The 25,823-nt window shown below is 41.7% G+C and overlaps 2 protein-coding genes across 7 annotated transcripts in view; one reads left to right on the forward strand and one right to left on the reverse strand.

Moving 5' to 3' along the window:
* Positions 1-10,695, forward strand: part of ST3GAL6 (ST3 beta-galactoside alpha-2,3-sialyltransferase 6) — a 60,399-nt gene extending 49,704 nt beyond the window's left edge. For 2 of the 5 annotated variants that reach the window (XM_029939180.1, XM_029939183.1), the window contains 5 exons: positions 1,205-1,303; positions 4,596-4,782; positions 4,885-5,022; positions 8,236-8,388; positions 9,837-10,695. In XM_029939180.1, coding sequence (XP_029795040.1) covers positions 1,205-1,303; positions 4,596-4,782; positions 4,885-5,022; positions 8,236-8,388; positions 9,837-9,923 — 664 coding nt within the window. In that variant the 3' untranslated portion in view covers positions 9,924-10,695. Of the gene's footprint in view, positions 1-1,204; positions 1,304-4,595; positions 4,783-4,884; positions 5,023-8,235; positions 8,389-8,686; positions 8,768-9,609; positions 9,710-9,836 lie in introns of all 5 variants that reach the window. The other 3 variants (XR_003908610.1, XM_029939182.1, XM_029939181.1) reach the window with 3 other exon arrangements.
* Positions 10,696-11,485: 790 nt separating this feature from the next.
* Positions 11,486-25,823, reverse strand: part of DCBLD2 (discoidin, CUB and LCCL domain containing 2) — a 90,718-nt gene continuing 76,380 nt past the window's right edge. For both annotated transcript variants that reach the window (XM_029939179.1, XM_029939177.1), the window contains 6 exons: positions 25,100-25,186; positions 24,830-24,955; positions 21,983-22,076; positions 18,890-18,939; positions 15,887-16,024; positions 11,486-14,881 (listed from right to left, as the gene is read on the reverse strand). In XM_029939179.1, the coding sequence (XP_029795039.1) occupies positions 14,412-14,881; positions 15,887-16,024; positions 18,890-18,939; positions 21,983-22,076; positions 24,830-24,955; positions 25,100-25,186 (965 nt within the window). In that variant the 3' untranslated portion in view covers positions 11,486-14,411. The remainder of the gene's footprint in view (positions 14,882-15,886; positions 16,025-18,889; positions 18,940-21,982; positions 22,077-24,829; positions 24,956-25,099; positions 25,187-25,823) is intronic.

Consider the following 25,823-nt stretch of genomic DNA (forward strand, 5'->3'; position numbering starts at 1 on the left):
CATCTATAGTCTCTTGATTTGTTCGTTTTAGTGTTTGGCTCTTTTTAATTATTCCTGTATTCCTGCATTCTCAATGTTTATTATTTTTAAGTTGATCTAAGTAATCTCTAGATCCAATACTGGCCTTGAACTCCTGACCCTGATATCAAGAGACACATGCTCCTCTGAGCCAGCCAGGTGCCCCTCTAAGTTTAAGTATTCTACAGTATTTGGGTAATTTTGCTACTCATTAATTTCCTGAGAGCCTTGTGGTCTAGAGTTCATCTGCTTTGCTTTATTTCATGGTTCTTAGAGAAACAATTTTTTTCTTTATACTTTCCCATCATGAGAGCCCTGGAAGGACAACAGGTTTCCACTCTGTTGTCTCCCCTGAAGGAGAAGGACGTGATTGGTGTGGTCATCTCTCCAGGCTTAGCTGGGAGGTGGTTAGAGCCTGGAGGTGGGCCGGGTTTGCTGAAAGCAGATGGCACACAATCTGGAGTCCCAGGCCAGTCCCCGTCAGGAGCAGGAAGTCCCACTTCATCATCTACTTTAAAGCTCTCTGCCAGGAACAGAGTGAACTCTGAGTTTATATTGGTTAAGCTCCAAGGAGCTGTACATCTTTGGGGAATTGAAGTGCTCATGGGCAAATCCAAGGAAGCTACCCCTTCCCCACCAGATTCCCAACTGTCTCCACACTGATGAGATGCAGCAGTGACCCAGGGCCAGGAACTCGGGGTGGGGGGGCAATACTGGTGAACAACATACAGCTGTGGAACGTAAACACACTGGTGTCAACATTAACATGCAGAATCGCAGGCCAAGTGGTGTTTTTGATGTCCAAGAGTCTGGATGCAAATCCTGATTCTGCCTCTTGGGAGGATGACTTTGAGATGTTATCCAGCACTTCTCTGAAGTCCTTTCTTCGCTTGTAAAATGGGAGTATGAGGCTTCCTCTCAGCAGGTGGTTATGAGACTCAAGCGAGGGACTGTGCATGGACTCATAAACATCTGTTAGTTGCTAACGATCATAGGCTTCCTATGGAATGTTATTTATGGAATCCTGTATCTTTCTAATATATCCCTAGACCTAAAAGTGACGGTTCTTTTTCTGCGTGTGTAACAAATGAAATTTGGCTTTGGGTTCTGGAAAGTATGAATGAGTGCTTGGACTCACCCAGTTATGTGAAAGATGTCTCAACCTCTCACTTGTCTGTCTGCCCAGCAGTGTGCCGTGTAAAAAGTGCGTGGTGGTTGGTAATGGAGGAGTTTTGAAGAATAAAACATTAGGAGAAAAAATTGACTCCTATGATGTAATAATAAGGTAAGTATATTTCCTATTTGCTAACCTGGAATTGTTTAAAAAATATATATGGTTCCCTATTTTAGTATGACTGTTTTGGAAGGAAGAGGAGTTGCTTAGAGATGTTTAAGTATATGACATAACTGGTCTCTCAGTTGTTGGCTCCAGCAGGCCTAGATTTCAGGTCATCACTCAGCAAATATTTATGAAGTCTTAATATGCCAGGCACAATTCCCCGTAATAAACCAGGCCACGGGGGTTACAGCAGTGAATAAGAGCGATGTCCTTGCTCCCCGTGGAACTTATATTCTAGTGAAGGAAAGAAAACAGTAATTAAATAAATATGAAAATACAATAACAAATGCCATATAATTAACACATATACGACAGAAAATGACTGAACGGCTGCTTTAGAACGGATGACCACTCTGAGGAGGAGACCTCTAGGATGGATCCAAGCGAGTCTACAGTACCAGCCACATCAGAGCAACCCAAGCAGAGAATGTTTCGTGCAGATCTGGGGGGAGGATATGATCCTGGGTTTGAGAGGAGCAGCAGTGAGGTCGGAGGGCAGCAGTCCTGGGGACAGTGGTGGAATCAGAAGCTGCAGAGGTGCCTGAAGGAGCAGGCTGTGTAGGGCTGAGTGTGTAAACGGAGATTAGAACTTGGATTTTGTTTGAAGGATAACAGGAAACTTTTGAAGATTTTTAAAAAATGTTTGTTATTGAAGAGAGAGAGAGAGTGTGAGCTGGGGAAGGGCAGAGAGAGAAAGACACAGAATCTGAAGCAGGCTTCTAGCTCTGAGCTGTCAGCACAGAGCCCAGCATGGGGCTTGTACTCACGAACTACGAGACCATGACCTGAGCTGAAGTCAGATGCTTAACCGACTGAGCCACCCAGATGCCCCTAAAGATTTTAAAGCAGGACAGCAACTCGATCTGGTTATGCCTTTAAAACACCCTGGCTGTGGCATGGACAATGGAGTATGTGGGACAAGGGTAGAAATGAAGAGGTCAGTTAGGTGGCCATATTTAGGCAGATGATGGCGGCTTGGAACAGGATTGCCACGGCAGAGAAGGAGGGGAGTATAGACTGAGCCGTGTTGTAGAGGTAGAGTTATCAGGATTTTTTTTGAGGTGGTAGATATGAAGAGAGAGAGGAATAAAGGAACCAGATACCTCCTCCTAGGTTTTCAGCTTAAGAGAATGAGTTGGGGGAAGACTAGAGTGGGAACATGTTTAGAGGGAGAATCAAGATTTCTGTGTGAACATGTCAGGTTTGAGCTGCTTCTAAGATTTGCAGTGGTAGTCAAGTAGGTAGTTGGTTAAACAAGTTAAAACCTCATTGGTAAACAGCTTGTAAGCTGTATTTAAACCACGGATTGGGCAAGGTTCCCCAGGGAGAAACAGAGACGAGGGTGCGGGATGGAGTCCTGAGTTTCCTTATCCTTAGACGTCGAGCAAAAAAAAAAAAAAAAAAGAGTTGGAAGAGGATGTACCCATGAGGTGGAAATGTTTGAAAAGTGAGGAGAGGAGGTCCACTATGTCCAGTGCTGGTGAGAGGTCGGTCATGCAAGATAAGGACAGCGAGTTCACCACTGGGCTGGCACCTGGAAGCTTACCCATACTCTTGACAAAAGCAGACTTGGAGATATGATATGGGGAGTGGCCCCACTCACGTGGTTTGAGGAGAGAATGGCAGGTCAGAAAGTAGAGAAACAAGCATTGGCAATGCTCTTTAGAAGTTTTGCTGTGGTGCTGAGATACGAGATGGTAGCTGGAGATAGTGATGGACTCCGGAGGCTTTTTTGTTTCTAGAGCATACTGGTAAACTGACGAAATGAACAGAGAGACTGGTGTGGTAGAGAGAGGGGATGGGTGCAGCATGCAAGCGTGGCTGGTCCTCTATAATGGAAAGGAAAACTGGGACTGTGGCTATGACTACCAAGAGTCCCACCCACGGAGTGGTGGGAGAATGAGGACATTTCCATCTCCTATTTTCTCATTGAAAGGTTGAAGCAAGGTCAGTACCTGGGAGGCGTGTTGTGTGTGTTGGGAATGGCTGTGCAGAGTCTTTTGAAGAGTGAGAAGGTTTCGTACTGGGGCAGTGCATTAGGCTGACCTGGCAGCGCTTGGGGCTTTTGCCGGGTTATAGGCTGCCAAGAGTTTCTGCATTGTGAGGTCACCTTTTTTTCTGTTCACTGTCCATTTTGAGGAGCTGTGAAAGTTTATTCACACAATTTTTTAAAAATTTTTAATATTTTTTATTTTTGAGAGACAGAGACAGCGCGAGCACGGGAGGGTCAGAGACAGAGGGAGACACAGAAACTGAAGCAGGCTCCAGGCTCTGAGCTAGCTGTCAGCACAGAGCCTGACGTGGGGCTCGAACCCACAAACTGAGATCGTGACCTGAGCCGAAGCCGGACAGTCAACCGACTGAGCCACCCAGGTGCCCCCCACACAACAATTTAAGAACAAATTTTAAAACCTGTAATTGTCTTAACATCTGATCATCCAGAACCACAGCAAACCCTTGTGGGAGGATGCCACGGGCACAGCATTTATGAAAGTCATCTAAGGGTTATTAAGACTGTCTGTATTACATCGAGTCCGTGGCAAAGGGTGAAACAGTATTTATCCTCTAGGGGACACTGTTTTGGAAACAAAGCATTACTTTTAATAGCATGCCTTCATAGTGTATGCATAAATAGTGCATGTCTGACTTTGGCATTGAGCATGCGCAAACCCAACAGGAGATCTCTGGTTCTTTAGTTCATTCTAGCAGTGACATTTATTTGCTTGTGTTTGGGTGTAACACAGATGTTTTATATTATTTATTAAGGAGCACAACACTCTTGATGGGCCTTCAAATCACTTGCAGTGTGATTCTCACCTGTCGGTCCATGTGCTACATGACTATAACGTGGGGCAAGTAACTTCGTCTGGACGCCAGGACCCTTACCCCAGGGGTTTTGCTCTGGAGGTCCTCCAAGGTCTCTCTCAACTCTAGTGTTCTGTGGTTCTCTGTTCCCATTTGGTTTCATTTAGTCTTTGGTTTTCCTGGAGGTCGGGCTGAATTAGTGGTGGCCCCACAATGAATTTTCAGCATTTCTGCCTTGGATCCAGCCAGCCGTCTCGTGGAAAGGGAATGATTTCTTCGGCTGTTCGGCCTTAAAACTCAAGCAGTCCCCTTACAGCTTCAAGCACTGGACCGCGGCTTCTGCTGTTGGTCCTGTTCTGTAAGCTCTGAAACTGGAATGGACTTGGCTTCTACTGAACTCGGTCTACGTATCTTGTGTGTTTACTACCCACAGAATGAATAATGGTCCTGTTTTAGGACATGAAGAGGAAGTTGGGAGAAGGACAACCTTCCGACTTTTTTATCCAGAATCTGTTTTTTCAGATCCCAATCAAAATGATCCTAACACTACGGTGATTCTCACTGCTTTTAAGCCGCTTGATTTAAAGTGGCTGTGGGAATTGTTGACAGGTGGCAAAATAGTAAGTTGGCAAAATTGATCTGCCTTCTGATTACCTTCAGTTTTTTTCCATTAAAAAAAAAGACAACTGCAATGTTCTATTTTCTGTGTTATTTTATTTCAGAACATCAATGGCTTTTGGAAGAAACCGGCCCTAAACTTGATCTATAAACCTTACCAAATCAGAATATTAGATCCTTTCATTATCAGAATGGCAGCTTACGAACTGCTTCACTTCCCAAAAGTGTTTCCCAAAAATCAGGTACGTATTTTTCCTGGCACGGTTTCAAACTGACGATCTGGCTGGGTAGGATGGGGGTTCCAATGGTTCTTAGAAGGGACGAGAGCCATGACTCACCAGGTGGCGGACTCGGGGAGTGTTTTCTTCCTGCCCTTGTGGAGCCCTTCTGGGGTCTGCTGCATGCCTGAACGGCTCGGCTCGGTTCTCATAATCTTGTCTTCAGTGTTCTGCAGTGAGGGGAGTTTGACCGGGGAGGGACCGGGGGAGGGGCTGATGGGCCTGCTGTGCTCAGAGGAGCAGGAAGGGCTTCAGGACAGTTGTGTGGCTTTTTAGGCTAAAAAAAAATTGTCTGAAGCACTCTGATCAAAATAGCACCACAAAGCCCGAGGAAAGGTGAGGGAAGGACAAAGTAGTTCAGAAATATTTCTGCGGTCACAGAGGAGACACCCGTACTGAATTTGGAGGAAAGGAAAGGTGGTTGAAACTCCAAACTCTTTAATTAAACAAAGGGAGTTTCCCCATGTAGTCCTTCCGGTTCTGTTCTCCAGAAAACAGTGCTCTCCAGACCCACAGAGTGGCAGAGACCAGTTCTTCATTCGAAGCTTGAGAAACCGTGTAACATAATATCTCAATTGAAATGAGGTTTTTCCTTTTGGTAATGAGGGAAAATCCAAAAAATAAACATACATCATGTAGTTTTCCTTTAGTATGTTAAAAAAAAATTTCTAAAGGCTAGAATTATTATTCTTACGCTTAAACAATTTACAAGGAACACAAATCAAATATATCTACTTATATTTATATTCTAATATATGATTATATATAATAAAGGAAATCATCCTTCCTTTGTGACTCGCATTGTCCCTCAAACTTTTTATTTTTTGCCTTTTCTATCTTTCTAGATATTTTCTATGCATTTACACTTTTTGTTCAACATGTGGCCATTATACCCAATATTCTCTACCATTTCCCCTCCCTTTAGACATTTCCGTTTTCATCTAGCTTTCTTCCTCTATATATAAGAATGCATGTGATTCTATGAATTTTCAGTCCACTTGTGATTCCTATAGGATAGACATATGGAATTCCCAAGACAAAAAGCATATATATTTTAAATTTAAGCCTTATTTCGTAGTAATTTTTGAAGGGACAGATTCTTAGTAGTTTCTTACTTTTGAGGGGAAAAGACCGCTACTGAGTGTGTTTTGTGACTTTTTAGAGCTCTACTTTAGCTCTAAATTTTCCTAAGTAAGATTAGATACAACTTTTATTTTAGGTAGTGTCTCCAAAAGCATAGGGCGACCCTTACCTTAGTCCTCTAAAACTAGTTGTAAATAAAGTTCCAGTAGAACATGGGGTCTTAGAAGCCATATGAGGACACAGTGGTATTTTAGAGAGGTCAGTTATGTGGGATGCTGTACAGAGGCTGAACGCAAATGATAAACATTGGTTCCGGAAACATGGAAGTCCTGTTGGTAATCTAGACAAGAATAAAAGGGGGGGGGGGCTTGAGCAAGTGGAGACAAATCTTTAATGGAGTTGTGCTAGAAAAGGGAGCAGAGAAATGGTTGAAAGACACAGGATCAAGAAAGACTGCTTTTGTGGTTGTTTTTTAAAGATGGCCATGTTTATATGCTGACGGGAACGATTCAACAGAAGAAAATAATGAGAGAAAGTGGGTAATTGTAGACAGGCAAGCTTGTTGAGAGAGAGGAGATTGGATGAAAGAGTGCATTATTGGTGAGGTTGGCCATAGGTAGGAACAGAGACATCATATCCACATAAGAGGAGTGAGTGCTGAAAATACAGATGAAGATGGAGGTAGATTAGGAGTTGGGAAGATGGTACAGTTCTTCTGTTTCTGTTTGTAAAATAAAGATTAAATTATCAGTTTAAAGTAGAAAGGAGGCTGGAGCTGTTGGATTTAAAGGTATAAATGTCATCTTGGAAAACAGGAGTGGAAATTCACTGGGGGAACACTGAACGGCCACCTGAGACTTTGGCAGTAACTGCAATGCATGCCCAGGCATATATGTTATTTTCTCTTGGCTTGTTCTGCTAGGGTGTGGGTTGACCCAGGGTTAAGATTCTGTCAGGTGATCATTTATGTGGGTGATGGGTACAGAAAATGGAAGGTCTACATAAGGGATGGCTCTGATGATGGATCAAGTACTCTATGGTATGAAGAAAGGAAGTAAAGGACATGAAGGGAATGGACAGAAGCAGGAGAAAGTGATGAGATCGGTGAGGTTGGATGACTCCCAGGTTTTTAACCCAATCACTCATTTCCATTTCTAGCAGCTGAAGGGCTGTGTGGTCACAGTAGGGCGGAGGGAAGGAAAAGCTTATTCCACAGGCAGGCAGTTTATTTGCTATTATTGTGCTTCTTGGATTTCTCCTCCTCAGAATCATAATATATAATTTCCATGGAATCTGTAAATAACACTTAATCGAAAGGAAATATTTTTAGACTGTTGTGTTAAAAAGTTTAAGATGTATTTTGTTTTTGCCTTTGAAGGCCATCCTGGTGAGAAATAAAACTCCGAGGATCTTCCTGTCATATATGTGGCTGCATTTTCAGGATATAGGTGTATGTGAAGGGATGCTTGGTTTCTTTTTTTGTTTTTAAATTGACAACGAGCCAGTTGAGACTGTGACATTACTATGTATGTCATTTTTATTTTCTAGTGAGAGTCTTAACTATTTGTCATTGAAATTTCTTGATTAAAGTTAGGCTTTCCCTACAGCTAAATTACTAGGATTATAATATAGATCTAGTTTAAGGCTTATGTGAAGTCTTTCACCATGATGATCCAATTGGTGAATTACCCCGTCCTTACATTTTACAGATAGGTTCAAAATTCACGGGCTCTGCTTTTTCCACAGGAAGCCTGATTCAGCATGTTTTGCAAAATAAGGCTGCAGCATCCTTTTCCTTGGGCCTCATGGTGTTTCTTCATTTGATAGTTGTCCTCTGGGCTAATACTGCAGTCAAGTTTTATTTGAAAGATTTTCTAAGATTTCAGTCATGCTTTCTATGCTTTTTCAGAGTTAGGATAGATATTAACTGAGGCTTGGGCCTTAAGACATGATAAGGGTTTAACCTAAGTATTTCTCACCTGATTAAATGTTCACAAGTCCCGGTTTCATAAGATGAGGTCACCTAAATATGCTTTGGAAACAAGTATCTTGTTTGGATTCTAAAAAAAAAAAAACTTTAACTTCCCTCCTCAGAAACCCAAGCACCCAACAACAGGAATTATTGCCATCACGCTGGCCTTTCACATATGTCATGAAGTTCACCTTGCTGGATTTAAATACAACTTTTCTGACCTCAAGAGTCCTTTGCACTATTATGGGAATGCTACCATGTCTTTGATGAGTAAGGTAATGCAGACCCACTGGGGTATAATCCTTAATCCTGAGAGTTGGGAAGCCCACGTTTCCTCCGCTCTCATTTTTGCTGAGGGAACAGGCTTTGAGAGGCTACGAGCTGCTTCCCCCCACCGAGTGCTGAGACTCGGACCGAGGCCCAGGGTTGTTGGTACCACAGCGGTTCCGATTTGTGGGCCCAGACCCTTGGGAATATGACATAGTTGTTCTCAAGTATCATCAAACGCCGATAGGCACCCAGCTTTATGTCTGCACTCCTGAAATACACACACGGGCACCTTGCTATCCGTAGTATCTGTCACGTAAAAGCGTCGCCATGGCACAGGGATACTCATCCACAGAAGAGGACTGAGCACTGAAAACACGGGTGAAGGTGATACAGCTTTTTGTTGTGTTTTCCCATGTATTGTTTTAGTTATATAGATGCAGTCTATAACATGTTAACTCCATAGAAGAGTATTCATGTTCAAAAAGATTGCAAATCTTTATAGTAGATCATGCTTTTCTTGAATTAGAGATCATTGGTGGTAGATAGGATTTTTAAGACTTTTTATTATTATTTTGGAGAGGGAGAGAATCTGAATCCTCAGCAGGTTCCATGCTCAGCACGTGGCCTGACATGGGGCCTGATCCGGTGACCATGGGGTCATGACCTAAACCAAAATCAAGAGTCAGATGCTTAACCAACAGAGCCATCCAGATGCCCCAAGATCTGTAAGACTTTTTAACGGAATGGGAAGGAGTTGTCTAAGTGAGGTTAGTGGCATATCACTAGTGTTAGGATTAAATGTTACCTGTCCACTTTTAATATGGAAACGTGAATGGTTGGCTGTAAACAGATACAGAGCTACCCTATGCAATCAGTTCTCTTACATCATCGTCCGCAAACACTACACAAGCTGAAGAACTGGTATTATTCGGGTTAGAGCTTGGTATTGTATTACCTCACCTCCCACCCCTTGTGAGACAAATATTAAGTAGTTCGAGTTAGGTGTTGGGACAGACTTCAGGATCACTTCTCCTTTGCGCTAAATAACACTGAAACAACTTCGTGAGGAAAATTAGGATATCCATCAATAGTAGAGAACTCTTGTAAGAATTATCTTAAACTGAACCGTGCTTCACAAGTTTATCTCTAGGCTGATTTCTCCTAGGAGTTTCAGGTGCTTTTATTAAAATTATCAACCCATTTTGACTTAAGATTTTGTTCTCTAGCTTTAGATCCCTTTAAGGAGGCCAGGAAGTAAGACAAGGGGTTCACGTGGAAGAGTCAGCTGTAGGGAAGGCTCTAGCAAAAGAATGAATAAAGAATAAGGTAACTAAAAAGTCTACCTGGATGGTTGTTACTTGAGTTTTTTATGCAGAAACTTTCTAGATGCTGGGTACTACGTTGCTGCTTGGACTGGGATAGACGGTGACTTTATTCTGTTTTGCTTCTGTAGAATGCCTACCACAACGTGACAGCGGAGCAGCTCTTTTTGAAGGACATTATAGAAAAAAACTTTGTAATCAACTTGACTGAAGACTGACCCTACAGACTCAGAAGAAGATGATGCTAACAGTATTAGTTTATTTTTATACTGCAATGTTTAGTTTATTTTTAAATATGTTGGATGCACTTGTCAAGGAATTGTGTACAGTCTGTTGCCGCCTGGTGATTCATAACCACCAGCTTAATTTCTGTGAATATATTTAATTTATAAAAACCAAGATATGTTTAGTTATCAGGGAAATAAGTTTTGAATGCATTTTGAAACAACCTAGTTTTCTCAAGTGTTTTTAAACATCTTTTTATAGTTACTTCATCTTAGACTTTTGAAGGGATAGGACTTCCTAGTGAGGGGATTGAGTCTACCACAACCAATTCTGACTATGACATTTTGAGAGGCTTATTTGTCCACTGTAAATTGGTGGGGAATGGATGTGTAGTTGTGCCTTGATATGGCAAAATGGAACCACTGTAGCCACGCATCTAGATGACTGTGAGGAAACAATCTTAAAAGCAGCCATGAATACAGCAGTGGGTTTGGAAATCTAAGATCCTACTGGTTTCATGAAGCTTTTTTGTCCTGTAATTAAGTAAACTGATTATTAAGGAGTAATTTCATGGAAGGTGGGATTTTGTTTTTAAGTTGAAGGAAATAGACTGAACATGAAACTCAGAATAAGTAAATAAGAATGCAATTACTAAAGTATGGTGACTGTATTATTTTTAAGTTCATATAAAGAGGCCGAGCTGGCAAGCTCAAGGAAACAATTGTTAAATAAACATCATTTTCTGCCTTTTTTAATATACTGAAATTTGAAAGCTTACTATTGGAATTAGGAAAAATGAAGATGACACAGTAAGTAAAGCCTTAAGATTCAAAGCTGTTTTGGGATTTAAATGGTATGTTCATGAAAAGTCTCAACTGTCCACGATTAAGTCACATCTTCGAAGGGAAGGCTTACCTGGATACCGGGGTGCAGCAAAGAAGAATCCAACCGGATGCAAACAAGTCAGAACCAGTCCAGTGGAGGTGGTGAGCTAGTCTACCTTCTCCTTTTGGGGAGGGAAGGGTTATGGGAGTGAGGGGAAAAGAAAGAGTACAGAAGTTACAGGAGGGATGGAATTAAAAGTTCTCAGGAGAGAGAAGAGTTGAACAAGAATTACCCCTGGGAGACTTTGGGGAAGGCCCTGCTGTCCCTGTCAAAGGGTGAGCTGTTAGAGCAGACACAGAAGTAAATGCTTGCGTCTAAGGGGGAGGAAACTGTAGTGGAGATGACCTAGATCTGCATTAAATATGCCACCAGCATGCCTGCATGGTGCTAGAGTTTCCTTTGATTCCCCCCAAAACTCAGGTGGAAAAGACGGGTATTAGTGTGACCTTTTCCTCATACCATACAGCTGCTGTTTGCAAACTAATTTAGGCTTCACAAAAGGATGGTGCTGGTTCTAGGGAGAGTAAAAAAGCAAATGTTACTGTAAGGACTAAAATAACGGCAGGACAGCCTGATGCTAAAATTGAGGGATTTGGCATCATTTGTAGTATGAGAAACGGCTACAAACCTCACGTGGTTTTATTTAAGCCAAAAGAAAACTCTCAGCAAGACACATATATACAATTTATTAAAAACACATGAACACATTAAAATCTCACTATTTATACAATCTAAGTTCTAGCAACATATACAAATACTGAGTGACTACAGTACATGCCGAGGTAAGAAAAGTACATTCTGGGAGAATCACTGACTCAAACCATTTTTATTTCCAATATATACTTCAGTATTCTGTTTGGTTTCTACCTTTCCCAGTGCCAAAAACAAAAACAAAACCTAGTCACTGACAATTGGTGCCTCAGTTGATTGAACTAGAAAGTATTTTAATAACCATCCACCTCGTAATCGATTTTGCAGTTTAGGGACTTCAAGTTCAGAACAGAAAGGCTGAGCTAATAGGCAATTTTTTTTAAAGGTAGAGTTTGACAGGTTTTGGCCCACAGTCTAGCATCTGACATGGCCTTCCCGTAGCCCTTTCGCTCTCCTGGTGACAATGTGGAGCCAAGGCAAGAAGGTCAAGCTTTCTCACTTTCCGCAGAATTACGGCCGCGTTCATATGTAGATGCGTACACTCTCTGCGGGGGCATCGGAGGGAAGTGGCGTGTACATTGTCTACACAAACCGTCTCATCAGCGGATGAACCCATTGTTCAATGCAAAGTGCAAACAGTGAAATGTGAGTTTAGATAACTGAGTTAGACCCCACATAGACGAAAGGATCTATTTAGTGTGACAGCTTTTAATACAATACAAATCAGCATTCACAATAGCTATAACCATGCTGGTTCCAAAGATCATGTATCGGAAGTCACTGTGATTCTAGGAAGCGCGAAGGGCCACACTTGCTGTACACTGTCTGACTCTACTTTGACAATTGTGCTCACAGGAAAAAAAAATCCAATAAACCAGAGTGACTTAAATGTTTTTGTTAAATGTTTCAAGCAAACAAAAATTCAAGGGAATTTTGAACAAAGGTTACCTTCACATTTTCAGTTGTTATTTGATTGTCTCCAAAGCTATATAGATACCAGACACAGAAATGTGGTTAAAAAACCCAAAAGCAAAACTCTAATATGAAAACAAATGAATTCAAAGTACAACATCAGAACTCTGAATCAGGCTCAGCTCTTCATTTGAAAGTAAAATATATAAAAGCAGTAAAAACTTTTGTAAAAATCATTGGTAGTTCAAGGACAGCACAGTGGCAAAAATGTGCATCATTCAGAAAACCATTTGCCTCTCAAAGTTCCATGGGAAAATTAGGTGCACAAAATTAAATAAAAAGAACAAGCATCTTTGGGAATATGAGTTTCTCTTAAAGCTTCTCAAACAGGGATATGATTGGAGATGTATCCTGTACTAAGGATGAATAAATAAAACTGGTTTACTCTTCCCACCCGAAAGGGGATGACTGCATTAATTCACGGGCTTTACACAGTCATGTTTTAATACAAGTTCAACATCTGTGCTTTTTGTTTCAAATATTTTGAAACACTGTATATTGTTTTTTTCAGTGAAAAAAATTATGCAAAGTTGTCTGGAAAAGCTAAAGTAAATGAAAATAACACCAACACAACAGAAATCACAAAACTAGAGGGCGGAGAGGCTGCAGCAATACTTGTATTTTGGAAGCAATGCTTTAGAATACTGATCTACCCATGAAAGCAGGCAGAATGAACACGGTCTTTCTGAAATCTAGCAAATTCTGGAAGCAATGTGGTGGCACAAGCCAAAAGAAATTTCTAGAACTTGATAGGAAATTACATATCAATACTCAGTCTACCACACTGGAATTTCTAGAAGAGCAGATGCCAAATTATACGTTTTAATCAGAGGGCCAGCAGCTCTTGCCAAAGACTCTGAAAGGTTCCTACACTGGGGATATGCTGGAAAGGACAGTTCACGCCTCCCCCTACAGCTGAGGGCACGGTCACAGCAGCTGAGGAATCCACATGGGCTTTGTATTGCTTTCAATATTTTACTGTGGATACATTAAAAATGCTGACCGAAAATACCTTTGGATTCAAAGAAAAATATATATTAAATCAAAGAGGGCAAACTTTTTTAAGGTAAGTTATGATTTCTGAGGAATGATTTTTGCCTTTTCCACTGTGGTAAATAAATACAAGCGCGTCATGTTTACGGTGTTCACATAGATGCCCTCAAGTTCTCACAACTCCCCCTTTGCGGGGGGGGAAAGCTGGGGGGAGGGAGAGAATCTGTCACAGCTGTGTAAGATCAGAGGATTCACGGGATTGATGAAGCAAGCCTCACTCTCTAAAATAACGCAAACATTTTCCACACGAGGATGGGGCTGGCCCCAGACAGAGCAGGCAGGGCTGAGACCAGCTCATGCACCATGAAATGTTAAAGCTCTTAAGAGTGTCAAAGGTGAAAAATCCACCTTGCCCATTGTAAAAGTCAGTTTCCCACCTATAGATCCTCCAAAGGAAAGATGAGTGTAGGACTATAACCAAAACAATGATTATATCCCTAATTTTTGAAAAAAAATCCGTAAGGAACATAGGAATAGAGAGAAATCCTGATAGTACCCACCTTTCACAAAGCAAAACTTCAAGCCATTAGACCTTTCAAGAACAGTACCGTGCGTTATTGCCAGTCCGGCTTACACAGCCGTCTCTTGAGTTCATCAATGTACCTGCAGCATTGGTAATAAATACTCTCAGTGATTCTTAAATTTCTTTGAAGTGCATAGTAGGGAGCTTTTTCTGTATTAAAAATAGTGTTTTACAGTAGTAACAAAGAGGATGTTTGAAATTTAACAGGCAAGCAGAACTGCCACAATAACACTTTTAAAGCAAGATGGCAAGATTAGTAGTTCCCTGTACCTCGGTCATCACATGTTCCCAATCACATCTGTGACAGATACGTAATACATTCTATATATTACTACTACTAACACACAAGAAAGGCCATGTGCTTTAAAATGATGCTTTACAAAAAGCAGCATCACCTTCAAAGAATTTCTTTAAAAACATCACATTCACCATCCCTCCCGGCTCCTGACCCCTCCTGCGTGCTCTGCGGTACCTGGTACACCAGTTCGTCCGGAGCACTTGGACCTGGCTTCCCACCTTTTGGGGTGTCATACTGGACGCGGGCGGAGGAGCAGCTGTCAGTCCTGGAGAGGGGCGTGTTATATGCTCCTACCACTGGGGGGGCTTGGCTCCCTGGAGCTTTGAAAGTGGACGTGGAGGGCAGACCAACGGAAGCTGCAGGGTGTCCAGACATATCCATGACGATGGGGGTGGCGTATTCGGGCCCCGTGATGGGCAGGGGTTCGGCGTAGGCGTGGTAAACTTCCTGGACCGGGGAGTTGTAAGGATCTAAGTCAGCGTAACTCGCTTCTTTTCCTTCTTCCGGTTTAAAGGTAGATCTCTGATGAAGGGTGCCAACAATTCCTCCCACAAGTGGTTGTGCATACTCTGGGGATATCACAGAACAAACCATAGAAAAGTTACCTCATGCATACAGGGATGGTTCCATTTACGGGGGCGGCCATAGCCTTACACCAAAAACAAACGCTTCTTTAGGGCATTTTCACTATCAACACGGACGTATGGATTTCTCTAAAGAATTTCAAAAATTAAAATTATACATGTTCTCTTATATCTTCTAAGAAGTTAATATGCCATAGAGCTTCATTCATGAAATTTTACCAAACTGTCTGTATATGCCCTTCAGGTTTATAGACAGTATTTCACTGCTGAAAAAAAAAAAACCCATTCCATTATTAGAATAATATTTTCAGATACGACAGTTTAAACTATGGGGCGCCTGGGCGGCTCAGTCGGGTAAGCATCAGACTTCGGCTCAGGTCATGATCTCATGGTTTATGAGTTCAAGCCCCAGACTGGGCTCTCTGCTGTCAGCACAGAGCCTACTTTGGATCCTGTCTCCCTCTTTGCCACTCCCCTGCTTGCTCTCTCTCAAAAATAAATATTAAAAAAAATTTTTTAAATAAATAAGCACATACTAATAGGATAAATACTGTAAGGCTTGCTATGTCTTTCCTGCTCCTGACACTCAAAATTCCAGGTAAACAGACAGACTGCCCAGAGCACAGAAATGATTCTCTCAAGGTCACTTTTTATGAAAAAGTAGTCCTGGGAGGGGGCCTGGGAGGCTCAGTGGGTTAGGCGTCCAACCTTGGCTCCGGTCATCTCATGGGATTTGAGAGTTCGAGCCCCACTGGGCTCTGGGCAAACAGCTTAGAGCCTGGAGCCTGCTTCGGATCCTGTCTCTCTCTCTGCCTGTCCCTGCATCATGCTCTGTCTCCCTCTCTCTCAAAAATAAATATTAAAAAAAATTGAAAAGTAGTTCTATCTCAAGAAAACCGCTCATCTCTTACATATGAAAAAGACAAAAGCACTTTGCAGGGAAGCAGGGCGGGGTCCCCCCCCACGCGGCGGCGAGGGCTGCGCACTCACCTGCAGAGTCCGTCTGCAGCACCGCGGTGACCTCTCTCGGACTCAGGTGGTTAACTTCGCTGCTGCTGTAGCGGACGGGGGTCTCCTCGTGCTCCACTGACTTGGCAGGGAGAAACTGCTTCATTCCTTTCCACCAACCTTCATTGTGATTGTAAGCAATAAAGACCATTAAATGAAAACCTAGTTCTGAAAGGAGGATACTGTTTATGGAAGAAATCCTGTTGCATTTAAGGCATTTTTGTAACACATCTACACAGACTGGCCTCTAGGTTCAATCCTGTTGTTGTGGTTGTGGTAATACATATTGCATAAAATTTACTATCTTAACCATGTGTAGGTGTGGGTCAGTTGGTTTTAAATACATTCACACTCTTGTGCAACTATATCTATAGCATAACTTTAAGCCTTGTAAAAACACTACAACTCTATCTCCATGAAACAGTAACTCCCCAACCCCCTCCCCCCCCCCTTGCAACCTCCATTCTACTTTGTCTCTTTCATTTTGACTCCTTTAAATACTTCATCTAAGTGTAATCATACAGTAGTTGTCTTTGTGTGTCTGGCTTATTACACTTAGCATGATGCCCTCAAGATACATCCGTCTTGTAGGATATTGTAGAAAGTCTTTCATTTTTAAGGAGAAATAATGTTCCGCCACTTGTATACACCGTATTTCACTTTTTCATTCATCAGTTGATGGACACTTGGTTTACTTCCATGTTTTCACTGTTGTGAGTAACTGTGCTATGAAGACAGATGTCCAAACAGGTCTTTGAAACCCTGCCTTTAATTCTTTTGGGTATATACCTGAAGTGGAGCTCCTGGGTCATATGTTATTTTTCATTTTATGCGGAGTTGCCTTAGTGTTTTCCACAGCACCCGAGCCATTTTCAAGCCCAGCCACAGTGCACCAGGTTCTAATGTCTCTGTATCCTCACCAACTCCTACTGTTTTCAGGTGTTGGTAGGAGACATCCTAATGGGTGTGACATGTGATCTCATAGTTTTCATCTGGTTTTCCCTAAAGATTAGCAACCTTGAGCATCTTTTGATGTGCTTATTGGCCATCTATATAGATTCTTTGGAGACATGTCTATTCAATTAATTTGCCCATTTTTAAACTTTTTTGTTGAGTTTTAGAAATTTTCTATATATTCTGGATATTAATCTTTTAGCAGATATATGGTTTGCAAATATTTTCTTCCATTCTATGTGTTGCCTTTTTCCACATGTTCTCACAGTGTGGGTTTGAGCCCTGTGTCGGGCTCTGTGCTGACAGCTCTGAGCCTGGAGCCTCCCTTAGAATCTGTGTCTGCCCCTTTCTCTGCCCCTCCCATGCTCATGCTCTGTCTCTATTTCTCAATAATAAATAAAAATGTTAAAAAAAATGACTATCATGGCTATTCAGAGTCCCTTGAAATTCCATTGGACTTTTTGAATGGATTTTTCTACTGTACAAACATGTCATAGAAGTTTGATAGGCATTGTTAATGAATCTATAGATTGCTTTGGTTAGTACTGACATGTTAATAATATTTTCAACCCATGAACACTGTTTATGTTTCCATTTATTTATGTCTTCTTAAATTTCTTTAGAAATGTTTTATCGTTTGTATTAGACAAGTCTTTCACATCCTTGGTTAAATTTACTTCTAAGTATTTTTTTGATGTTATTTTGTAAATGAAACTGTTTTTAGAATTTCCTTTTCAGACTGTTCATTGTTCATATATAGAAATACAATTGATTTTAATATATCCTTTAGTACACTTAGTACAGTATATCCAGTTACTTTACTCAGTTATTGGTGCTCATAGCTGTGTGTGTGTATGTGTGAGCTTTAAGGTTTAATTCTTTAGATGTTTGGTAGAATTTTTTTTTTTTTGAGAGATTGTTGGTTATTGACTCAATCTCTTCTATCTCTTTGTGAGTCTTGGGAGATTTTCTATTTCTGGAAATTTGTCCATTCCATCTAGGTTATGCAAGTTTTGGGTATATCATTGTTCATAGTATTCTTATAATCCTTTTTGTATCTGTAGAAGGGGTAGTGATGTCTCTACCTGCATTTCAGATTTTAGTAGTTTGAAGCTTTCTTTTCCTTATTCCATCTAACTAAAAATTTGTCAATTGTGTTGATCTTTTTGAAGAATTAACATTTAGTTTCAATGATTTTCTCTATGTTCTCGTTCTCTATTTTGTTTCTCTAATCTTTATTATTATTGCTTCCTTCTGGTAGTTTTTGGTTTAGTTTGTTCTTGTTCGAAGAAATTCCTTAAATTGTTCACAGCTTTTTTTTTTTTTGAATAGAATATCTAATGCAAAGCAGAACACAGTAGGAATTTCTATTCAAAGTATATACAGAAGCAAATCGCTGCTATTAAATTGTAGCCAGATATAATGTGCCTGTTGTTGGGTGGTGTTTTTAAGTTTTTCTGCAAGGATACTTCCCAAGATCTACCACGGGGTGTCTGCCCGCCTCCCCCCCACCGCTCTTTTCTACCTTAGTCACAGCAGTGAACTTGGCTTCTAATGGTTGTTCCTGTAGTGAGACTGGAAAGTGGGAGACCCTTAGGGGGCTTCTGGTGTCACCGGCAGCAACCTGCCACCTGCCACACACGGCAGGAATTCAGAAGATGACAGCGCATCGTGGCAGAGATGGCAGACCTCACGGCTCCGGAAGTGTGAGACTCTGCCTGGGAAATACCCGCAACAGGGTGACGCACACACCGTGTTACCAAGACCACAGTCGTTCACAGCTTCACACCGGCCCCAAAGAAAGCTGGTCTCCTCAAAAAAGCAGCTGCATGGGACAAGGGAGCAGGTTGTCCAGACAAGAGGAAGGGAGTGTGTGCTACCGGAAATTCTTACTTTTCATTCCATTACTTACTGACTACAAGAGATCGTACAGAAGAATAAACATAAGCAGAATGCTAGAGGAACACCATTTTTCTACCAAGTGCTGGGGTGCTCATGTGAGCCTGAAGGAGATGTAAAGTCCTGACTTACCTGCCCGGTCCCAGTAAGGTAAGTCATAGGTGCCTTCAGTTTTTTTCTTTCTGGAAAAATACAGAAACAACATGTTACCAAATAGAGTGAAGTCACTAGTAAGACCGCTCTGAATCTGCAGGATAAACACTAAAGTTAATAATTAGTCAGGAGTACACATTTCCATTTGCTAATCTACTTGGGGGTTCCTCTATTTCATTTGCCTTTCAAAGTCACCACTGCTGAAGCTTATCAATTCTGGATTCTCAATAAATTTCAAACAACTATCTCCTGAGATAGTTGTTTTGTTACTCAAAGTATTTCCCACTCAAGGGACAAACAGGAAAAGCTGAGTCTGCAGATAAAAAGAATAAACTCAAAGACTTCGGGATGATATATGGGTTGTTATGGGAAAATTATGTTAGGTTTGTTTTGGTTTCCAATACAAACTCAGCAAATCAATTGATTTACAAAATTCATAGAAGTATCCCTATATTTATTTCTGAATCGTTATTTTTTTCTGTTTTCCTGCCATGGTCCTTTGGTCCCCAAGAAGTTTCTCGTGTCATATGCCCTTAACCGCATGCAGTTAATCCCCCTGGCACCCCAGGGCACGTCAGCTCCCCTTTCACAGGGACACGTGCTGGAGGGAGAACAGGAGGCGCCAGGCCCGGGGGCAGAAGCGAGTGTGCGATGAAAAAGATTCTCCCGAGTCCCTGATTCAGAATTTGGACATATCTTCCCCAGGAGAAATCTCCCTCCTCCCCATTAAGACTTACTACCTACAAAAAGCCTTAAAAGGAAGCGTTCTGATTCAAGAATGTAAATCTAATTAAAATCAATGCCTTGCAAGCTAAAGAAAAAGCAGAAATTATTCTAGTGTATAAATGAGGACAAGATGGTTGTGTGATTTGCTCACGACACAAATGTGGCTTTCTCAGAGAGCCCACGCTCTGTGCTTTTCTTACTTGAAAACATTCTTCTCTAGGATAAGACTTTATTTGTAGTATAGACGTTAAAATCTTCCTTCCTTTAGAGTTTGGCTATATTTAAAATACATCATTTTTTCAAAATATAATGTAAAGTTTGTGGAAGAGGTGGTGAGTGCTGAAGCTGTTAATTAAAAGCTGAATGCAAAAAAACAATAAAGGGCTGGTTTAATAATTAAGTAGTTTTCTTCTTGAAAATCCTATAATCATCCTAGGACTGAAAAGTAAAAGGAAACCAATAATCTTTTCCAAATGGAAGTCAGATATCTTATATAACTAAGACAAATTAACAGGCTGATTACTAGCCAAAGGTTGTGCTAGAAAAGATTTTCTATAACCTCAAGTGGCAAAGCTTCAGGTTATTATTAGACGTGAAGTGTTTAGAACAGGGGTGCTTATTAGCATGAGCTAGGGTTCAGTAGGCTGCAGCTGAGTTTATTATTATGCTCCTACTGGCTATTTTCCACATTCCTTTCACACATCTCTAGCTCCTCATGAAGTCAGTCATTAGCAATTACAACCACATTCTTAGAAATAACTTCAGTGCTGTAGCTCAGACTTTTTGTCCTGAACAAGCATCTGTCTCTTGAGAATCTGAACATCCATAGGGTCCTTTAAGTGCCGGCCCAAACTGATCTCAGGACTTGCCTGCCGCCTCCCCCTCACAACCGGACTCCCAGTCCTCACCCTCTGTGCTTTAACCCTCCCGGACGGGCCTGACCGCCTGACTGATTATACCCCTGGGGCGGTGGTTCAGGCATGGGCTCGTGCTGCCAGGGCCCAGACTCTGCTCTGCTGCACATGCACCAGGGGACCTCGGCCAAATTATTCATGCTCTGTCTCACTTTCTTCTTCTGTAAAATGGGATTTATAACAGTATCTGCTTCATAGGTTGTTTTGAGGATTAAAGGAGTTATAACATGTAAAGCACTTAAAATATGCCTAAAACCAGTTTAATTTTCTATTAAAGCTAGCTTTGCCACTGTTTTCACTGTTACTGTTGCTTCTGCCAGTTCCCACTGTGAACTTTCTTCCCTGGACTTTCCTAAAGCCCTTGCCCCTCCTTTCCCTAATGCCCTCATACTAACTTTTTGGGTCTCTGCTCAGACAGCCTTCTTAAAAACATGAATCCAGGACCCACCTGCTTCTTCAACTTCCTCCCAGGGCATACACTGCATGGTCGGTACCATCGCTGACCGTTTCTGCATCGTATCTTCTCCATCCATCATTCTCTGGCTCCACCAAACCTGTCCCCCGCCTGTCATCTCCACTCATGACATGCCTACCGGTCTAACTGCACAAGCCTGAAACTTCAGCTCATTCCGAATCCCTCCTCCTTCAGCCAGTCGTGCATCATCTGATAACCTCACCTATCTGCTCCACCCTCCTCAATGAGGCAGAGCCCCATCTACTGAATGAAACCTGAACTGGTCTCCCTGAAGCTCCCCTGGCCGGTCCAGGCCCAGGCTGCCCGTCCGTAGTTCTTCCTCGGAGCTCGCCCACGCCAAGCCTGCACGGGAGGCCTCGCTACCCCGCCTAGATTCACATCTCCGTGCTGTCGCTCAGGCACACAACCTGGGCTGCTCCCGCCTTCCCCCATCTGGGCACACTCAGCTGTCTCTTTATGGCAAAACAAACTTGGAGGTTACTCTTTCCTGCAGAGAAGGTTTCAGGTAGCTCTCACGGCTCTGATACCTGGCCCTTCATAGAATTCCTCAAGCCATGGGATAGTTCCTTAATCTGTGAGTCAGCCCTGCCAAACACCTGGGACACGGGAACGGTGTCTTTCTTTCAGGAAGTATTACTCAGCACCTATTATGTGTCACTGTTCTCGTTCACGTGTATATTCCAGCAGGTAAAGCAGATTTTGATAAAATAAAGGTACTCTGTGCAACTGAACGTACTTCTTTCTTATGAAATGGAGAAACGAAGGTATTTTTACTTCAATAACGACCTTAACTTTCCTTCTCAAAAAGGTGGGAGAAACGAAGGTATTTTTACTTCAATAACGACCTTAACTTTCCTTCTCAAAAAGGTGAACTGTAGTTGATCTTCTAGGTTTAGTTTACGGTTCACCCTTGACACAGCCCCCCTGGGCCCGCGGGGGAGCCGGCCGCGTACCGACCTGCTCCGCCAGTGCCAGGCGCACACCGCCGCGAGCACGAGGCTGCTGAGCACCATCACGAGCACCGGCACCAGGACCGCGGCCAGGGCGACATCTGAAAACACACCAATGGCAGAGTCAGGACGGGACAGCAGGCAGATTCCCCGGATCATCCTTCAAAGCTTGTGTGTCTCAAAAACTACCATTCACCATATTTATGAAACGAGACCGGGCAAGGCTGGTAATGGCAGAAGCCTTCACTCATGCTATTTGCTTCACCTTTGTATATGCTTAAAATTTTTCATAGGGACTTTTGAAATCACCGAGACCAACTGAAAGACAAATGAAAAACTCAAATATATTTCTGAATATGTGATAAAGGGTTACTATCATTTATATATTACAGAACTTACAAGTCAAAAACAATAGAAAAATCAGAGATGAATGAGCAATACAATGAAAAAACACAAGTGATGTATTAGCCTCACTCGTAATCACAGAAAGAGAAATTAAAACAAGAATGAGATGCTAATTCTGTTTATTGAATTGGCAAATATTAGATAGAATAATTGCTAAGAAAGGTTATTAGGAAACAATGATTTCTTTGGGACTTTAAATCGATACTTCCTGTATCATTTGGGGGCAATATGTATAAAAATCAATTACTTCGCAATTCCATGTCTGGAATTTATTCTTAGGGAAAAAAGACAACATTCAAAGATGTATTTTTAAGAAGTTCTGTTTCTATATCTGCAAAAGAGTGAAAAACTGGAAATAACCCAAATGCTTAACAATGAAAGGGAATAAATACATCATGCTGTCCTTCTCATAGTAAAATATCATCCAGCAATTGGAAATGATACTACGACATGACGGGAAAATATTTATAGACCAGGGAAGGCGACAGTAGTGTTAAGTATACAAAAGCCAATATGCATCAAAAGGGCAGCAATGGACAATGCCTGAGCCCGGAGGGACCAGGAGGTCATGTAATCCCCTCTTCTCAGCCGCCAGATAAGGACATCGGGGCCCAGATACAGAAAATGGTCTGCCTCAGGTCATCTGAGCCGTCAGTTTTCTTCCCTTATCTGGCGCCCCTGTCCTGGCAAGGAGGATGACAGCAGCAATTGCTGATGCCTGCTGGGGGCTAAGTGCCAGGCACTGTGTTGGGTCTGACCCACAACGTCTTATATGCCCTTAAAATATACCCAAGAGAGGAAAAGAGGCTGCTGATACAGGAGAGGCGAGGATCCATAACCTGAGGCCTCTGAGGCTGGGCGGCAGGAGCGAGGGCTCAAGCGCATCAGCCCCGGGCAGATGTAGGAACTCTCTCCTTCAGCACAGTGGACAGAGCACAGGCAAGTCTGCAGGCTCCACACAGGGAGGTTCCTCTAGTCGCTTCTACTTTCTTTGTGAAGTCAAAGAGCTAACTGGGAGTAACTGAAGAATCTCTGGGTCAGGGGTTTGAAACATATGGAGAAGTGACTGTTGAGGACAGAAAGAAGAGCTAACCAGAGAAACAAAATGACCACTGGCTGGTGCTGAGGGGCCCCCTGAGGGAGGATTCAGGAAGTCAGTCACAGGGGCACAAATCTGACCACGATACGATTTTCCCCAGCCTCACTCTCAGCCTAGATAGAAAAATGGAAAAGAAGTGCATAAACAGGAATCATGACTCAGGCCAGAAAGCACTAAGAATTCAGAGAAATAAATGTGCTACATGCCTAAAGTAACTGAAGAGAGAACCATCAGGCTCAAGTGGATACAGTTCAATTTAATCAGAGGTTTAAAATACCTACTTAGGTTCAAAAAATAATAAAACATCTATACAATACCATCCTAAAGAAAAGGAGACAAGAAATCTTTAACTGAAAAGATCTCTATATTCTTTTACTCTATTGAAGAATCCTAGCTCTGGAAGAAAATGCTTTTAGTCTTGAGATTTTAAGATTCCATAATCAGATTTTAAGATGAGCAATCCATCCAGGCATGTGGCCTAGAATTCTGCCCAAACAGATGTCTTCTGCAAACTGGTAAGAGGTTCTGTGAGACACTGAGATCTCGTCTCTGTGAAGTATTACTTCTTCTTAGCTTTTCCAGCAGCATGAGGAAGAACATGGGCTGTTTAGAAAAGACCTTAGAAGAACTGAAAGTGACATGTGGAACGTTGGGAGAAAGTTATCTGCATCGGGCACATTTTCAGAAAATGAGAATGAATAAAGTTCTGTGTGGTACAAGTTAGTTGGAAGGAATTACTTCCTCTTCTGTGCACAGTCCTGAAAATGCTTTATCTGCCAACACCGAAAGTAATTCCTCTGACACTGATGGTTTTATATGAATTCAGCTGAAATTTTGTTTTTCAAACAAAATCAAAGTACTATTTCATATGTGTTAATACTTTATCATTAGTAAAATCTGAAAGTACTTTTTAAAAAGTGTTAGTTTTCACCAAGATTTATTTTTCACCCCCCTTCCCTTTTCGCCACCAACTTCCCTCTCTGACAAATTAATATATAACAAGAGGAAAAAAGTTTGTTTCCTGCAATGGTTTTAGTTATTTCTAGAAATAAAGACACTTGTGTCTGGCTATGGTGGGTAAAAATACTACAAGAGAAGACTTAGAATACAGTAGCCATCTCCTCAATATTTAGAGAACTGTTCTACACGGCACTGGAGAAGAGAAATCAGAGCTATGCATCAGTTTCTTCCCTAAGGTAAAAAGTAAAACACTTTCGCTATTCTGAAAAAAACACAGTTAAGAGGAAAAGAAGCAAAGGGTTTAAAAGCCGGACGTGTTTCTGAAAATCGAAGTTACAAACAAAATAAAATGCTAGCACATAATGGGTGTTTAGCTGGGGGCCTGCGTACCTTTGGTTACACTCGGAGTCACGGTGGTGTTCCGGATGTCGGGAGTGGCAGTTGTTTGCTCTGTCTGGGCAGGAAACTCGTTCCTACTGCGAGGCTGTAATGGCTGAGTAAATTTGGGGGCTCGACCTTGAAAAAAGTTTCAAAAACTATTTTTTTATCCATGTCAACTTGATTATAACAAAGTTCTTTTATAAGGTTTTTAATATATTTTCGGAAAACTATACCACAAATACAGGGACCAGCACATTCTCACATGTAAAGCAGGCGTACCTTTGGCTATTCTTGGAGGGGATGTAGTGTTTCTGAGGTCATTGCTATTCCGAGGAGGTGGAGTTTGAATAAGTTTTGGAGGACGACCTTGAAAAATGGTTTAGAAAAGTTTATACATTTTGCTTATGAGAGTCATAGTTAAAAACAGTAATTTAAATGCCTTCAACATTTCCTAGAGTACTTATCTGTGCTCAGTAATTTTAAATCTTGGAGAGCAATATGTCGGAAGGATAAATATACTATGCATGAAATGTATAAACTTACTGGATTTCTCACTTTTTAAGGCAATTATATTATCTTAAAATAATTTTCTTAGGGAGGAGAAAACTGAAGAGGCAGATGATTTTTATTTACTTATTTATTATTTATTTTTTAGGTAGTTTATTGTCAAATTGGTTTCCATACAACACCCAGTGCTCTTCCCCACAAGTGCCCTCCTCCATCACCACCACCTCTTTTCCCCCCTCCCCCTCCCCCTTCAACCCTCAGTTTGTTTTCAGTATTCAATAGTCTCTCAAGTTTTGCATCCCTCTCTCTCTCCAACTCTCTTTCCCTCTTCCCCTCCCCCTGGTCCTCCATCAGGTTTCTCCTGTTCTCCTCTTAGACCTATGAGTGCAAATATATGGTATCTGTCCTTCTCAAGGCAGATAATTTTTAAAGCTACAGAAGCATCAACACAGTTTGACATACTACTCATTCAAGTCACTTAAGAAACGTTCGTGGA

Source organism: Suricata suricatta, chromosome 5 (genome assembly GCF_006229205.1).
Source record: "Suricata suricatta isolate VVHF042 chromosome 5, meerkat_22Aug2017_6uvM2_HiC, whole genome shotgun sequence".
Taxonomy (NCBI): Eukaryota; Metazoa; Chordata; class Mammalia; order Carnivora; family Herpestidae; genus Suricata; species Suricata suricatta.